Genomic DNA, 17,850 nt, shown 5'->3' on the forward strand with positions numbered 1-17,850 from the left:
CTCTACTGCTCAGATGCAGCCAGAAGAGTGGTTATTCTTTTCCAGTACCTAGAAATACTTTTTTTTTTAGGTGGTAAGGCAAGTACCAGCCAGAGCTGCTAAGTAACAGGAATAAAACTCTTGGTTAAGAACACTTGGCCTTTTCTGGAAAGAAAGTTTTTCCACAGAGGTGTCTTGTTATTGCAGAGCTGTCACCTGACTATTCCTTTGGGTGTCTGCCTACAGTTGTTAAATACATTTTAGGTCAGTCTCTGTATAGAAGCCAAAATAGGGTATTCCAAGTTTTCTTCAGATATCAAGTTTCTGGTCATTTTCTGGCAGTGAGATTCAACTACAAAGATACTTTGTCATGAAAGAGAAATACTGTTACCAGAGTAGTGTGGGAAAATCAAGTTGTAATCTCCAGTTTTTTCTGTGGAAAAATGAGACTCCTGAAAATACAATAGAGGAATAAGTGTCTTGTCCAAGAGCTGAAAAAAGTTATTTGTTCTTTTAAGATGTTAGTCACTTAAAGAGAAAAGAAAAACAATCCTCTTTATGCATGTCTGAAATAAATTTTCACTAATCTATTTCTGTTGTTACAGTTTATCCTGACATGTGCACCATTAGTCTAGTAGCTGTTGGGGATATGAAAAACCATGAGAACAAGGTACTTTTCTGGGAAGATGTGTATGGCTTTGACATGTCTTGCATGAAGAAGGCTGTAATTCCAGAAGCTGTGGTGGAGGTGCTGGATCCAAACACACTGATATCTACAGCCAGTGTCATTAAGGTACCCTATTACGTAAATTTTTAGTAGTGAGATTAAAAGTTTCCTCTTATGGAGGAGAGGAGACACATGAACTTTGATATCTTCAAAATTATCCAAATGCAATAAGGTTCTTGGTGTTACAACTGTAAGACTTGTACTAATTGCTTTTTTCCTGCCAAATTTAAGTTCTTGTAATCTTCCCATATTTAGTTTGTTCTATTTTAAGTTTTCTACTATCCAAAGCTGAGTAACTGAAATGTGTACCAAAAAAACTCCAGAATATAGAGTCTTGTCTTTTACTTGGCTTCCCCCTTCGCCTCAGTCAGTGTACTGAGTCACTGGGGACTTCTTACCCATTTCTGTGTCAAGCTGGCTGGCTTCAAAGGTCTTTTGTTGGAGGATCACTATCACCTGTAGCCTCATGCAATAGAATGGCCATGTCTGAAAAAGCAACAGTAATTTCTGCAGATTTAATTTTATATTTAATCTTCCATGCTGTGTCTTTTTATGGCAGCTTTGTGATGGGAAATAGCAACAAAGTTGGCAGAGATTAATAGGAGGGAACACCTACATGGCAAGAGGTAATTCCAGAACACTGACTAGTTGGAAATTAGTGTTAATATGAACAGTTCAGATCAAGTTCAGAGAAGGACTATTACAAACCAACTATTTTGTGTCACAATAGTACTCTAGTCATTGCTCACAGAGTTATTGTTTTATTGTAAAACACTTCAGGCAGTGCTACTACTGGCCTTCAGTGGGGATTGCCTGTTTAGTAGAGAGGAAATGTCTACTTAAATGCGTTCTTATCCTATTTTTATATAAAGTAAAAAGGGGTTTATATAGTTGATCACTGAATTTGACACCATAGATAAGGGTAGTTCCAGTCCTCTTCCAACACAGAAACTGCTTGCTATAATAAGTTCTCATCCTGCCCACAAAAGCACTATAACAGGTCAAGTACAGTTTTGTTGTAAGTATATTCTAATGCAAGTTACTGTTTAAGATGTACCAGTACTAAGTTTTTTAAGTGCCGAGACTGATATTTCCTCTTTCTTCTTGTGCATCTCTACTTTTTTTTTTTTTAACTTCAGGATTGTTTGTTTGTAGAAGATGAAGTCATTACAGATCTCTTAGATTTTATTCTCTGAGCTTGTTGACTCTCTCTCCAAAGTCAGTGAAATAAAATTCCTAAGGATGCTTACAGCAACTTGTGTAACTTGGGGCTTGCAAGTGTCTGTTCTTCTTGTTCTGCTTAATGGTTTTATACTTATTTGTTCTCAGTAGAAGTCATGGATTTTAAAATAACCTGAAGTCAATGCACGTGTTCATCTGCTAAAGTTACAGTGCAAAGTAGGAAAATTAATGAGTTGAGCAACAGTGGCATTATAGGTAAATTGTTTTCATCAGTGGCAATTCCACAGGAGAAATGGATTATGGTTTTTGGGAGAAAGTTTGAAAATATTCTAATTTATCATATTATTACAGAAGATGTTTTAGTGTGTTTTGCTTAGGTTAGCTGCTGCTTGGTTTTTTTGTAGTTGGTAATGTAATTTCAGGAAGGAAAATGTTCCCTAAAGAAAAGCAAAGCAGCATCGAAAAATATGAATAATATATATGGCTTTCTTGGATAAAGCATTGTAACTGAGTGCATAAACTGAAGAACTTCATGCAGTGAAAAGATGTGGTGGGTTTCTTAAGAACTGAGAACTGGAGCTTTCTGCTCTTCTAATATGCATAAAATCAGAGGGTTTCTAAAAAATTACAAGAAATGCAAGTTGCAAATTGATTTGACAATGCTATTGTTATCCTGGATGCCATTGTTTTGTGTTAATTTCAAAATAGCAAAGCAATTCTCTATTTTTTTTCTCCGTTGTGTCACTCAGATATTTCAAATATCAATACATCACAAGGTTGTGCTGCTGTTCAGACCTCTGTAGGCTCAACAAGTGGCCAATGAGCTCCTGTGCAAAGGACATGGGGCAATCAGGGGGCATTACAGAATCCTGTAGAGAGGAGAGATCAATAACTCCACACATCAGCAGAGGCTGGAGGCAGCTTTGCAGAGAAAAATTTTGGAGTCCTGTTCAACACCAAGATGACTATGAGCCAGTAAAGGCAGCCAGCCAGCCTCCTGGGATGCATTAGGAGGAAGATGTGTCACTTGCAGGTCAAAAGAGATGCACTTCCTCTCATAGTCCAGGGAGGTGACTTTGTGAAGTACTAGGCCCAGGCAAGGATTCTCCAGTACAAGATTGAAATGAATGTGCTAGTGAAAGGCCAAAAGTGGCGAGAGGACTGGAACATCTGTGATCTAGGGAGAGACTGAAAGAGCTGGGATGATTTTTTCTGGAGAATGGAAGACTCAGGGGAGCCCTTACCAGTGTATATAAATGTGTAGTGGTAGTGAGAAGTGTAGGAGATGGAGGCAGACTCTTCTCAGTGGTACTGAGTGGCATGACAAGAAGTAACAGGCACAGGTTGAACTCTAGGGAATTGCCTTTAAAATGCCTTTTTACTGTGAGGGCAATAGAACAGTGACCAGATTGCCCAGAGAGGTTATGGTGTTCTCCATCCTTGGAGCTATTGAAAAGCCATTGGACATGGTTCCTAGCAGCATGTGGTAGTTGACCCTGGCTTTGTGCAGGGATGTGGACTATGACATCTCCAGATATCTTTTAGCATCAGTTGTTCTATGATCGATATGAAACTAACCTGGCAAATCAAAAAAGCCCAGTTTTAACCCATATCAGTTTCATTCATACTAATCACTTGGTGACTCCATGAGCAAGGATTAAAATGAAGATGGCTGTGAAAGCTACTTATCTCAATGGGCAACTGTCATCAAGAGCAACTTTCCTGAATAGTGTGAGCTACTGGATCTAGTTCCATACTACTAGGATTCAAAGTGTCTATTTTGGCATTAAGAAGTTTACATGTTTTATCAGAGTGCAGATAGGATTAGGTGATTTTTAAGTCTCTTTCCATTTTTGGAGAAATGAATTAGTATGGGCCCTAGAGACTTTGTCATACTATGGGAACAACTGAACAACCTTCATCCAAAGGAGGATCTTTAAATTCATCACTGTTAATGACAGAATTGTGTTCTTCCTTTTGACAGTGTATTGACTGTAACACTGCATCCATCCCAGACTTGGAATTCTCATCAGATTTCACCCTGAGCATTACAAGGAGCACAAAGTGTACGGTAAGACAACTTTGGTTTCTTTATATATGGTCAATATCACATTAGACTAGTAGTGCAGTAATTAAACTTCATTTATTATCAACCCTTGCCTTGAAACATTTGTTTCTGTAGTAAAGGTGGCAAATGAGCCCTTTTTGTAAAGAGAGATGGATGTAGAACTTCAGTAGTATTGTTATAGTGTAATACAGGTAGATCAGGAAAGAGAAAGATAAGTAGTCTTAGCATTGAGGTCCTTCTGATTTAGTATTGAGCCCATTTTCTACGGTAAGAGTTTTCTGTTCAGACGTGTTACCAATTGCTCAAGAATGAGGCAGTAACTGTTCTCAGAAGAGCTTTTCTAAGTTATAAAAACCAAAATATATACGGGGAAAGGTAATAGCTCAAGCAATAAACACTGAAGCTCGTATGACAATGTGGTTTTTCAAACAAGGAAGTTCATGAACTTGCGTGAAGATTGAGGAGGAACAAATACAGCGTTTCAATCTGATAACCAGAGGTATTACTCCATCTGTTACATTTATTGTATGCAAGTTAGTGTTTTTTACTTGACATAAATTAATAGGTTTATATTCAAAGGAACCACAGGTTCTAGAAAGACTGTGGAATTTCATTGAAGGGAAGTTCTAATTGCAGCTAACACAAAAAATTGTCTCTTGTCTTTTTTCTGCAAGGGTTTGTACAATTGCTGTGTGTTTTGTGTTCCATTTTTGAAGTATAAGTCAAGGAAGACACCTAAATAGTTTTATTTAATATACTTCATGTAAGAGTGCAAGTGACTTCTGAAATAAAGAGATTATGAATGTATTTAAAAGTGAAACAAATCCTGTATTCCAATGGGAATACTCAGAAGTATTTGGCTTATGTATGTGAGGATACCATTTTGCCTTGACTAGCAATGGTGCACAGTGTGCAGTTTTGCAGTTATCACCAAATTATTGTTTTTATTAAATAGAAATCTTTATATTAATCTGTTTATTTTATTTTGCTTTCACCAAGGGAAAAAAAATCTCCTGTTTTCAGTTGTCATAGAATCATAACTCCAGTTGTTTCAGGGCAGGGTCCAGTGCAGCCCTGGGTTAATTTTCTTAATGTGAACCCTTTAACTGATTAGTTGAACAGAATTCTTGACTAAATCTTTGTCATCTTTTTGTTGTTTGGATAAAGTAAAATAGCTTATTTTTCAAGCATATTTTTTCCCTAGCACAAGACATTTACAAAAGCTTCGTTTCTGTTCTGTGATTCTGTGGTATCATTGACTTATAAATCAAGTTGTACACCTGCATTTTATGACTGCCAGGGAGAAGTGGGGGAAGAGCAGTGTTTCTGAAATTTTGCAGTAAATGCAGGTTCTAAAAAATGATCAGAACTCTGTAAAATATTTTGCACCTCATCATTTAGGTTTATTGACACTTACAGTGAAATTTCCACTCTTTCTATGATGGATTGTGTAAGTTTAGTTGCAGGTTGACAGTTCATCCATCATATCAGGCTGCCTAACCTTGCAGTAAATGAACAATAAAAGTCCATTATTTATATTGAGAATTTTTGAGGAGATGCTTTAAGATTGCAGTTTGTCCTCTGGAAATAACATTTGATTTGATGTTTTTCTTGTTTGCATCTGTGCTTTGTTGTTCTACTGGTTTTCTATTTTTTTTCCACAAAAAAAGGGAAAAAGCTACTTATATTTCCCCACATTCTGTATGCTTAGCTTATAACCAAAAGTTTGTTTCAAAACAACTCTTTCTCAGCCCTTTCAGTGCCATAGAAGTATGAAAACAGATTTGGTTGTCTTGACTCCTTGTGTTGCCATCAACAGCAAAGCTAACCTCAGACCAGCATTACCATCAGAACTAGGGCTCCCTGTGAAGTGATCTGTGTGTTAAAACTAAACAAGTGAAAAGTTTAGGCACATGGTGATATATTATTTGTTCTGTGGATCCTATTGCAAATCAGCTACTAGTTTGCACTGTATCATCAGGTTGTGGGGAGAACGTCTCTATGCAGCTTCTTTCCAAGGCACTGTGTGGGTGCAGAGAAGTACACATTAGACATGGAAATGTGTCAGCAGCATGGAATGCCTGGTTGTAGTTACTGGACTGTTTTTTGCAGAAGCTTAGCACTGATGAGAAGCAATTTAGCACATACTCAGAGAAAATTGTTGTGGCCTCCTCTAGTTGGAATATGGTACGTGTTAATTGTTGAAGAGCTAAACTTTCAGCTGCCACCTCTGGAGACATTAGACCTGTTGGAGTCTGTTGATTCTTCCCATCAACCTGTTTGCATGGCTATGGTAACAGGACAGTAAGTACTAAAAGCTGACAGGAATCAGAGCCATGATGCACTTTCTTTAACAACTAATTACCTTGTTTACTTTGATTGGGGTTTGGATCACCCCCAGGATCCCTCAAGCACAAGAGACTGCACTTCTCACCTTCATTTTTCTTCAGTTTTTCTGTACTCCTCCCTCCACCCCCCTTTAGTAAATATTGTTTGAAATTCTGTATTTATTTTCAGTCTGAACAGAGAAATTGACCTTTTCTGGATTTCCTCATACTTGATTTCTTTTCTTGTAAATCATTTTGGTAAACACCACCTGGAGGATTTTCACCTGTGGGAAGGCTTCACCTAGGAGCAAGTTAGCAGCAAAACTCTTTTTCTGTTCTTTGGCTGGAGGGAGCATGGGAAAATTAGCCTCTCAAGCCAAATACTTACCTTTGGGATTTGCCACCTACCTCTTTCTCATAATTTCATTTCATTTTTTTTTTTCTCCTTCCATAATGCAAGTACTGAAACAGGTGTTTTTCTTCTTTCTAGATATTATCACTGTTCTTGCTCTTAGAATGCTTTCTTGCTGACCTTTTGGCTAATTATCTGGATTTTATGATAATTTGAAGGCCATGCAATTTCAATAAGCTATTTTCTGTTTCTAGATAAATGGATTAAGGACATAAATACCCAGACTTAGTGATGAGCTTGTGTAAAACTGAAAAACTATGCAGTTCCCAAAACCTAGAGTATTGATACACACCTGGTGTGTCTGTCCTTCCACCTGTAATTACTTAAAATTATACTTCTGTCTGAGCAAAAAAAACCCCACATCAGAGTACAAAGTCATGCCCTTAACAAAGGAGCCTGATATCTCTTTGTAAGCGAATCCTGAAGAGCATTGCAGATGAACCTGTAATGCATTTATTGAGTCATATCCTGAAAAATAAAATAGGTTTTTCTTCCAGGTGTTCAAGCAATTAAAGAATTGCAAATAGACCTGAGAAATGTAGAAAGATTGAGCAAAGATAAACATTTTAATTGTGACTTTGTATGCAGTGCTTAGTTTGTCAGCTGTTAGGGAGGGAATAAAGGCTTTTTTCAGAGCACATATTCTTTCTGTTGGTTTTTTTGTTTCTCTCTCCTGTGATTTACCCCAAAGTGCTATCTTTTAGCGTTAAGTTTATCATTATTTAGCTTTCAAAGATTGCAAAGCACGAAACAGTTGCGTGGAATCATTCTATGAAATTGTTTCAAAGCACTTGTAGTGCAAGTTGACTTAATTTCAGTCTTGCAAAGATAATGGCCAAAAATAAATTTAATTAGCCTGCAAAAAAGCATTTTCCTAGTAAAGAGCTAGGGTTTGTCACTGCTGATTTTAATGAGACATCTGGCTAATATCAGTCAGTAGATGCTGCTAGGAAAATATTCCATTAATTGTATTCTAAGTTGATCACTGTGTGAGCTTCTGAGATAAAATATAATGGCGATTACCCTCAGTGCAGAAATCAATTGACAAACTTTCTGTTTGTGAGCATTTCCCTTGTGAGTCCATCAAGGTTGATCTTTCCTAGCTGAATAAAAATATCCCCTGGGAGGAAAATGACAGTACCTCTTCATTGCTCCCAGGAGATCTTGTCAAAGAGCAGGGGATGTGTATAAAAAGTGGGAGGGAGGAAGGGGGTGAAAGAAAGATAATGAACCAGAGGACGTGACCGGTGTATTAAAACCTTCAGGAGGAAAAGGGAAGTGGAGTTGACTGGAGATTTTTTTTTTTTTACTATGGAAAAGCTTTGCTTGTTGAAATCTTAAATGTTAGATAATTTTATTTCTTAATGTCCAGTCTTCCACTTTGGAGCCAACAATAATTCTTTAATCCCAACCCTAAGTGAGAAGCTGATTTTTTTTAAGCTAAAAGTTGGAAGTCTGGCTTTGGAGACCACGGTTAAACACATCTCAAATGCCTAAAAGGAAAAACTATCACACTATAAAGCAGGATTTGTCCTTCTCCTCTATTTAGTTATTGATAGTCTCCTCTCGAGCAATCTCGAGATTCTTTGGTCTTTTTAAACCACAAAATTGCTGGGTTTTAATAACAAGGGGATTCTTTTCCCTGTGATAAAAACGCAGCAGCTCTGTGGTATGGATGACAAACATTCCATCTCCATGCTTGGATAAACTCCATCAAAAGCACATTATCTCCCACTTCTGTGGCCAGCTGTCTAATTGTATTTGTTGTAGCCACTCACTGCTGGAACATGATACTAGTGAAGAGCAAGAATGATAAATTACTCACTGTAGGTGATAGCGATGATGATAATTTTTAATTTCCCTGTTCCTAAGTGGATTGGTAAGGTTGCAGTTACGAGTTCTCATCAGGAGTCAGGCAGTCTCATTTATTTTATCCTGTTAAAATGCTGCAAGTACAGCCAACCATTTTCTTCAGGAAAAAAAAAAGCCTCAGTATTCAGATCAATTTGAATTAAAATTTAGGCTTCTCTTCCCGTTTCACCTAAGGGTTCTAAGTGGAAGAGTATAAATAATATGTGCTATTATGTATGTTAAAGCTTTGCATGATCATGATGTATTTGATATATGTTACATGAATAAATGAGGGGGGGAAAAAGGTTTCTTTATCTGGGAGGAAAGAAAAATACATCCAAAATAGTTATTTACAGATTTTTTTCATATATGTGTTTGAACACCCTTAGAAACCCTCAATGGAAGATGAAGACCTTAAGCTCTGAAGACATGAACTCTTTGTCAAAACCTGGGTTAAACAAAATCATGTGGAAGTTAGGGACTGCTGTTGTAATTTCAGGGGTGTTTTATTCTTAGTTGAGTCAACTCTTCCTTGATCTTTATAGGATGATGCTTTGCAGTATCAATAATGTGCATCTGTTCTTAAATATTTCCTTAGGGTTTTATATTTAACAACCTTATTTCCCTGTGGAAATATGAAAACTTTGTTCTGGGATTGAAGTTTTCATCCTCATACCTCTGCTTTTCTCCTGGCAATTTATTTGAGAACAGGAAGAAAAATATTTCTGCAGTGTTTCCTAATATTTAACATCCTTTGAGGTTTGAGCGTGTTTCAAGAGTTAGAGTTGTAGTTATTTATTACCTGTTTGGAAGTCATTGTTTTTATTTTCGCTTTCTTGTGAAATTCAAGAGACTGGTACTTGGAAGGTTCTTACGGAGAAGGCTTAAGTTGTGATTAGTCACTGGTGAAGTTGTAAATGAGCTGTCAAAGGTGGGGAAAACTGCAGTGGAGAAAAATGGACTGCTAGTTATGCTTAAAACTAAACAAAACAACAACAAAGCCAAAAAAAAACCCAAACAGAAAAACCTGACACATCCCCGTCTCTCTGACAGTCATACAATGCAGGTGTACAGCTTGATTTATAAGTCAAGGGTACCACAGAGTCACAGAACAGAAATGAAGTTTTTGCAAATGTCTTGTCCTAGGGAAAAAAGGTGTTTACAAAATAAGCTGCTTTACCCAAATATCAAAAAGATGGCCGAGACTTTGTGAAGAACTAAGATTTTCTAGATTAACTGTCAGTTTGAGACTTCCCTTTACTGGGGTTCCTTCCTTACTTGATTACCTTCTACAAAAAATGTCTAAGGCTGTGCTGAGATGATGCATGCCCTCCCTGTATTTTAGCATAGACGGAGCCCAGCCTGTTTCTTTCAATAAAACACTTAATTGAACGATCATTTTTATATATAGATGTCTTGGAGTGGGTGATATCAATTGCTAAAGGAAACAGAGAAAACAGTAGTTAACTACTTAGTAGTTCCAACTTAATACAGGTCTTGAGACCATGTTTTGAGTGTCCCTACTCGGTTGCTGTTCTTACTCTAGAATGTTGTCTGGCAGCTTCTAGGAAGGCTGGCTGTGCTTGTTTTAGGTGTTTTTGTTGCTGATTTGGGATTCCTTGGGCCTGGGAAATCAGATACGAAAAAAACAGCTCAAAAGCAGAAAGATCTCAAGACGACAACAGTACATTTCAAAATGTAATCATAGCGTAGTGTTTGGGTGAGCATGTAAAGGTACATATGCTATTGAGGGCCATACAGAACAGCTCTTTATTTGAGAAGAGCTGGTGAATTTAATAATTCCTACAGTGTATCTGTTGATAAATAAAACTGAATTCACTTCATGCAAATAATGTATAATTTGGATAAATTGAGTGTCTTTTAAAATGCTGTGTGTTGCTGGCAGGGGAGCACATGAAATGACCCATGTAGAATCAAGAGGAGGAACAAAAGAATGTAGTTCATTTAGGCTGGAGTTACTGGAAGGCTTTAGGATAGACTTGACCTTACCATTTATTACCTGGCTACATGCAAGTAACTATGATTCTGTTGAATATCAGGTTTAAACTTTTGGATTGGTTTATTGGTTTATAGTGTAAGCCAGAGACTGTGTGCATCAGTGAGATGCATTAAATCTTTTATTTTCACTTTCTGTATTTCCTCCCACTGTATTTGACTTGTAGCATAGCTGCCCTGTGGGTGTTAAACAAATTTTGCAGCTGGTCAGTAACTACTGGATTTCATGTTAGATTTTTTGTTTTCCCAAAGATGTGAAGTCTTTGTGATGTATAATAATTACTGTTACTACTTTTTTATTTTTAGTCCAAGTCAATGTTTTTGATTGTTTCAGTTAGGGAAACCATTGAGACTATAAAGGAATAAGGTGACTCCTTATCCTCGTCATTTACAGAAAGTATACAGATCCTGCTTCCCTGAGCACAGGAGGCAGAAAATAGCAGAGGACAGTTTCTTTGCTTGTAATTGCAGTTTCTTTTCATCCTGAGCTTAATCCCCCCAAAACTACTAATCTAGGAATGTTTTTCCAGGGTAGCACATGGGGTGTTTCTGTTACATCTTTCTACCAAGTGTATAGATAATAGCATCCACCTCTGCTATGGTATGTCTGCTTAGAGCTTTTAGCTTTCTAATCCAAAATATAGCTCAACTGTCCATTTTATCTGGAAGCTGATCTTCTTTCCCCCTCAATTCCTAATGTGTTTTTGTTGTCACAACCTTGCTTTTCTTTCTCCAGTACTCGTAGCCGAGGTCATATTTGTAAGCATATGAACAATATTGACCTGATGATTGAAAAAATAGTTTTATGACTTAGTAGGTCTCTGACTAATGTCCAGAAGACATTGTGCATCAATAAAAGTAGTCTGATGGGTAAATAGAGCTTTGTGAAAACATTCTTAATCTTTACTCAAAAGGCATGTTAGAGACAGAGCTGTAATTCACTTGGGAATGAGATTCTCAGCTTTGAGTGATAGGACTTCACTTAAAGAATGGGAGAGTCACCGTTTCCGACATCTGGTCCTCATTTGTTACAAAGGTCCCTCACTGTTTGTTTGGTTCACTTCTTAAAGAATACTTACCCACATCAGAATTTGGAACTTTTCAGGCTCCCCTGACATGCCCTTAGGTTGAAAAGCTGAGAGATGCATTTACATTGACTTGATTTAAGGTACCATGTCACTGGCATGTTGATGAAATCTGTTTTGGATTCAGAGTTCAGAGGAAAAATACCAGAATGGTTTATCTGCCATTCAGATCACATATTTCGTAATGGTAAAGCCCTGTGCCATACAGTTTGTTGCCTTATTTGCGTAAGCACTTCTTTTCTCTGTCACAGTCAATTTCTGAATCAATATGAGGGACGTGCAACAGAACTTGTCCTTTGAAACTACTCAGAACAACAAGCTTCCTAGACTTGAAGTAGGAGACAAACACTGGTTCTGGGAGGGGAAGGTTGTAAGCAGTAGTTTGCAGTGAGTTTTCTTGGAATGGACTTGCCATTGTTGAATTGTGACCTATCGTGTTTGAATGTACTATAGCTGATGTGGGGAAAATCCCTTCCTGCTGTTACGGGGATGGAAAGTCTCCAGTGCAGGAATTGGGATTTACTCAAAAAGCTCTGTTCTGAGTCATTTCTTCAGGCTGATGTGTAATTGAAAAGCGTAGCTGCCTTGGGCCCATGATCTGGTTTGCTTTACCCTTTCTGTAGGAGACAGTAAAAAGCAAATAACGGTGAGCGTGGGCAGTATTTTAGAGGTGAAATTCTAGAGTTGAATGATCTTTTATTATCTTCCAATACTGTATTTGAGTTCTTTGAATTTCTGGGACTCTAACAAGGCTGGTTTTTCTTTGTCAAAACAAAAAGAAAACCAGACCAGTGTTAAAAGACTCTGTACCTAATAGTGTCAATATACCGTTCTGTGTGCAGACATCTTATCTTCCTCTTTAAGCTGCAAGAAAAGTCCCACTAATGGGTTATGCTGTGAAGAGAGAAGCTCTTTTTGAGGTCAGGAATGAGATGGCAGGAGGGATAGAAATGTTCTGAGGAATCCTATGGAGAGTTACTGATAAAAACTTCACTGCTAGAAGGGCCAGAGTGAAGCATTGGTCAATCTTTTTCCATATCTGTGTGTAGCAGCAGAGGAAATAAAATGTTCCCTGCCCAGTTACGCTCTGCCTTGGTTCACAGGGAGCTTTTGTGGAAAATAGCATTAAGACACACAGTAGCCCCATCAGTTCAAGAAGGATAGATACTTGAGGGAGTTCAGTGCAGGGCCACAAAGATGATGGAGTGGAGCATCTCCCTTATGATGAAAGGCTGAGGGAGCTGGGGCTCTTCAGCTTGGAGACTGAGAGGTGATCCCATTAATGTTGACAAATACATAAAGGATGGGTGTCAGGAGAATGGAGCCAGGCTGTTCTCAGTGATGCCCAATGATAGGACAAGGGACAACAGGTACAAGCTGGAACATCAGAGGTTCCAAAGAAACAGAAGGAAAAACTTGTTCACTGTTCAGGTGAGGGAGCACTGGAAGGGGCTGCCCAGATGGGTTGTGGAGTCTCCTTCTCTGGAGCCATTCAAACCCATCTGGACGAGTTCCTGTGTGACCTACGCAAGGTGGTTCTGCTCTAGCAGTGGGTTGGACTAAGTGATCTTTCAAGGTCCCTTCCAACCCTTAAGATTCTGTGATTCAAAGAGGGAACACATCATGCAGAATCCCTCATGCTATGTCTGTATTTAGTGTTCTAGTTGCATTTAGAGGATGTGGGTTATTTTGTTAACTTAAACTACATTTTGATATGTGATTAGATGCAGTTAGAGTGGGCTGAATATTCTCAAGGAGAAGTGTGATGACAGCTTATTTTTACTTAAAATTTCTAAATCTAAGTTTGTTCCTCTTAGTAAAGTCTTGAAAAGGAGTAGAAATCTCTCAAAATTAATAGTGATAGACTTTTGCTTGAGTGTCACTATTACACTTTGGTAATATTTGCCTTTTTCTCTTTTTTTTAATAGGCAATTGCTGGTTATTTTGATGTATTTTTTGAGAAAAACTGTCACAGCAAGGTGAGTATTTGGATTTATGTATTTTTAAAACATCTTGGAGAGGTGAGGGCGGTTTTGGATTTTACTCTGCCTCAAGGTGTTTGGCAGTGCGTGTGTTTTGCTGTAGCAAACACGTCTTGTGCCTGTGTGTTTGGTAATTGATTGATGTGGTGTGGTATCAAAAATGTTGTTTTTAATCAAACTCTTGAACTCTTCCATTGCAGGTCTTGTTTTCATCTGGTCCCCAGTGTACCAAAACACACTGGAAACAGACAGTTTTTCTCCTGGATAAACCAATTCCTGTAGAAGCAGGTATATTTCAAATCAGTTGTGGTACAACAATGGTTGCATTACACTGCTGTTAATAAATCTAAATCTTAAAATACTTAAAAAAAAGACAGGTATTAAAAATAATTAGTATATAAAACTGTCAGTTGCTGTAAAGAACTTTTTGTTTCAGCATATCACTGGGAAATAGCTGTCTAAACAAAATTCATGTTAAAAAGACATACAAATATCTGCATAGTTATATTCTAAGTAGACATACATCCTATACTGGTGTGGCTCTATAACATAATTTTGATGAGAAAAATTATGAATCAAAGCACTTCTGAGACAGGAAAATGTTAAGACCAGAACCATTAAGACCAGAACACTACTATTAATGTTCCTTTGATTTTAATGTTACTAATATTCTTAAGTATCATATTTGTCAAGTGATTGCATAGGATTTTTTTGTAGCACTCCTGAACTGTGCTGTATTTGTTAAATCAATCATGAATATGTGTCTGGGAGTTGTACCTGGCATGGTAGGATTACTCTTAAGTAGAAAACGGTTTCAGAGAACTTGCAGCCATGAACTTGATCCATTGAAATATGGAAAAAGTTCTCGTGATACACTGTCAGTTTTATAATAGGGTTAAGTACTGTAACATATTTCATCTTGAATTTGATGCAAGTAAAAAGGTTTTTGTTGTCATCAGGGATAACTCAAATTCAAATGATAAAGTTTTGAAGTAAGGATTGAAGACTATAGTGATAATAGCTAGTGGTTTTAGTTAGTTCTGTTTGGTATGTCTTGAAAATACATTTCTATTCAAATAGTCCAGTATTCCTTGCTTTATAGGCACAGAAATGTGTCTGTAACTGTCACAAGATAATCATGGAAGAAGATGGTCAAGAATTTTGGAAGTGTCAACCTTCTATTCCGGTAGAACCGCACTTTCTTTCAGACTCTTACAGTCTTTTTATAAACTTTTTATAATCAAAGGAAATGAAGTAGTTATGTTATTATTCTCTCTTTTATTATTATTTTTGTCCAGTTAACCAGTGGATATTTACTTACCATTGTTGAACTCTTACCCAGTATTTAGTGAGTCATCTTTGAGGGTCATTTTTCTTTACAGACTAGCAGGTGAAGGAGAGGAACCTCAGAAAGGGGCTCATTGCTGGTGCTCAGTTAATAAACTCTTGGTAATACACAGCCCTGATATGAACAGTTTATAAATAGATCAGACATGTTGGAGGGAAGTGTGCCAAAAACTTGTGTGGATACTGCAAACAAACCTGAGACTGAGATGCTATAGAGAAGGATTGACATGGATGATATTGTCTCTCTCAATGGGCTTAATTATGGATGTACAATGGCGAGAGCAGCATCTGTGCTCAAACTGCTTCTACGGTTGTATCTTCCAGCTACCAGCTATGACAACATTTTACCTGGAGCTACTTTCCTAAAAGCACTGTGGTCTATGTTATCTGACAAATCATTTCTCTTTGATGCTTTCACTGTATATTCTTAAATAATTTTTATTTGCCTATTCTTTGGTCTTGTCACTTCTTGGAGTGCCCATATGCACTGGTGCATTAGTATTTGGCTTGTGTTCTGTTCAGTTTCTCTTCTTAGACAAGGCTGGCTAAAATCTCCTTGCCACAACTCATTAAATTTCAATGTCATAGAGTGTGAAGTGAAATTTTAAGTGCAGTGACATTTGTTAAAATATGCACATTATTTAATATTACATAGATGATTTGACATTTCCCAAATGTGTGACATTACTGGGAGATGTGCCTGGCTCCAGAATTCTAGTCTAGGTGCGGTGACTTTCTGAAGACAACTGCAGAAACAATGTGCTTTGAAGCAGTGAGCACAACCTAGTTGACCTTCAGGATCACTTTTGCCATAACTCCTTCGTTTCTCTTTATTAGCTCATCTTCCTTAAAATTATTCCCATAACAAATCTTGCAACAGCTGTGTTTCTCTTTTCTTTCTACCTGTCTCCTTCTCTTTGTTATTATTTAAGTTCCCCTTTCCCATCCTTTTGCCCATTCTGTCTGGTTTTATCTTATATAAAATTTTATCTTTTATCTAGGATTCTCTGCTGTTTATTTTTAGTGTTACAGATGGTTCAGAGAGAAACTCTTGATGTAACTCCCTTTTCCTTTGTAATCCCAGTTTGAATTTCTGTGATATTTGTTATTTGTGGATGACATAAACACATGGATATTTTCTGGGGTCGAAGCATCTCTCAGAAAGGGTGATAGGGTTTTTTTCCCCAGTAAAGAAAAATAAGCTCTTTCAGATTTCTGAGTAAAATAATAAGGCTGATTTCAAGTCTCTGACAGATGCGTTATAACTTTGGGGGATATACTGAAGTGGTTTTAAAGCTCTGGTTGCGTATTTGCACTGTAAAAGAGATTGAGCGTATAGCTGTCTGAACCTGTTGATTCAGATCTTAACAGCAAAAGGCTCTTCTGTGCCATGGCAGAATTGTTTTGTTCTGCAGTGTGAACTAGCTAATTTTTCCCAGTTGTTTGATGCCAGCTTACTTGTTGTAAAAATAGATCTACTTTCTTCAGCTGTGAAAAGACTGAATGTTTTGATCTCTGTTTTAATAACAGAATCAAGCCATTAAAAGACAAAGGATGGGACTTGCATCTAATCCTCCTTCCTTTATCATTTCTGCTGCAGCCTGTGCTAGGTGTGCAATGTTTGCAAACTGTCTGGGATGAAATGGGAGCAGCTTAATGTAGGTTCAGAGATTTGGAGAATGAGACAGTAACAGTTACACCTAATTAATACTTCTGAATTGCCACTGAATTTCAGCTTGATACCTAACGATGATAGACAGCTTTGTGTATGGTTTTACTGGATAACTTATTTTGATTTTATTTACGTGTGATGTGTGAGTGGGACATGGTCTCTTATTACTCATGTGATCTGAAAAGCTAGCTTTTCTGCTCACAGGCTGTGATGAGAGACTTGAGGCTGATGTACAGTGAAATAAAACACAACAGCATCAGCATGTTGAGTATGCTTTGACTGCTTAGCAGGTAGTAAAATTAAACTGGAGAAGAAAACAGATGATATTTTATTGCCATAAAAGCTTGAGTTTTTTGAGACAAAAGACTATTGTATTGTAGACTCCCTACAGAGCACAAGGCTTCACTTAGCAGGCTTTTTAATAGCTTGAAAATGTCTTTACTTTGAAGATGGAAATAGAGGTGGTAAAGCAGTATCTTTTTATTAATAGTCCAAATGTAAGCCTCTTCCTTTTGTTGCTTGTTGAAATATTCCTGCTAAGTTTCATTTAAAAAAATACATATACACAGAATAGCTTTCTTATTTGGTTGTCTCAAGCATTTACTAAATAAATACTTAGAAAAGTTAATTTAAAGGGCCCACAGGATCTTTTCAGCAACAGTGCATTAAGTTAAAACCCAGATCTGTATGCAAGCAGATTCTATTAGCAATAAAACAGCATATTGTCAACATTTTGTGTTCTTGATATTGCCTTGCGGTGGAAATAAAACCTTGATTTGTTTTTCTGAGGTGCTAAAACCCTACACTACACGGCAAAAATAAGTATAACTCACATGACTAAGCCCCTGTAAAATCCTTCATTATCTTTAACTCCCCAGTCTCCATAATTGGATAGCTGTTTGTAAATATACAAAGTGAAAAATGTTAATTTGTCTACCTAGAGAGCTTTCTTAGAACTAGGAAAACAACACTGGTACAATTAATCTGTCTGAATGTTTTGATCTTATATTGAAATACTTCAATATGGTGCATCCCAGTTGGACAATTTGGTTCTTAATTGACATTTGAGTGCCTGTTTTGCCTGTCTGCAGCTGCAACAAGGCATCTATAGAACTGTCACTTGTTTACTTGCAAGTGATACCTCCAAAAATCATGCTTGCTTTTAAAGCTCTGGTAGTTGTCAAAACTTGAGATTTTTAGGT

At 37.3% G+C, this 17,850-nt stretch overlaps 1 protein-coding gene across 2 annotated transcripts in view; it reads left to right on the plus strand.

Moving 5' to 3' along the window:
- The window catches only part of PRMT3 (protein arginine methyltransferase 3), a 52,578-nt gene that overhangs the window by 29,907 nt on the left and 4,821 nt on the right, over positions 1-17,850 (plus strand). The window contains exons 12-15 of one of the 2 annotated variants that reach the window (XM_061999303.1): positions 585-772; positions 3,873-3,959; positions 13,576-13,626; positions 13,830-13,917. In XM_061999303.1, coding sequence (XP_061855287.1) covers positions 585-772; positions 3,873-3,959; positions 13,576-13,626; positions 13,830-13,917 — 414 coding nt within the window. Of the gene's footprint in view, positions 1-584; positions 773-3,872; positions 3,960-4,389; positions 4,457-13,575; positions 13,627-13,829; positions 13,918-17,850 lie in introns of those variants that run through there. The other variant, XM_061999304.1, reaches the window with a different exon arrangement.

Source organism: Colius striatus, chromosome 7 (genome assembly GCF_028858725.1).
Source record: "Colius striatus isolate bColStr4 chromosome 7, bColStr4.1.hap1, whole genome shotgun sequence".
NCBI lineage: Eukaryota > Metazoa > Chordata > Aves > Coliiformes > Coliidae > Colius > Colius striatus.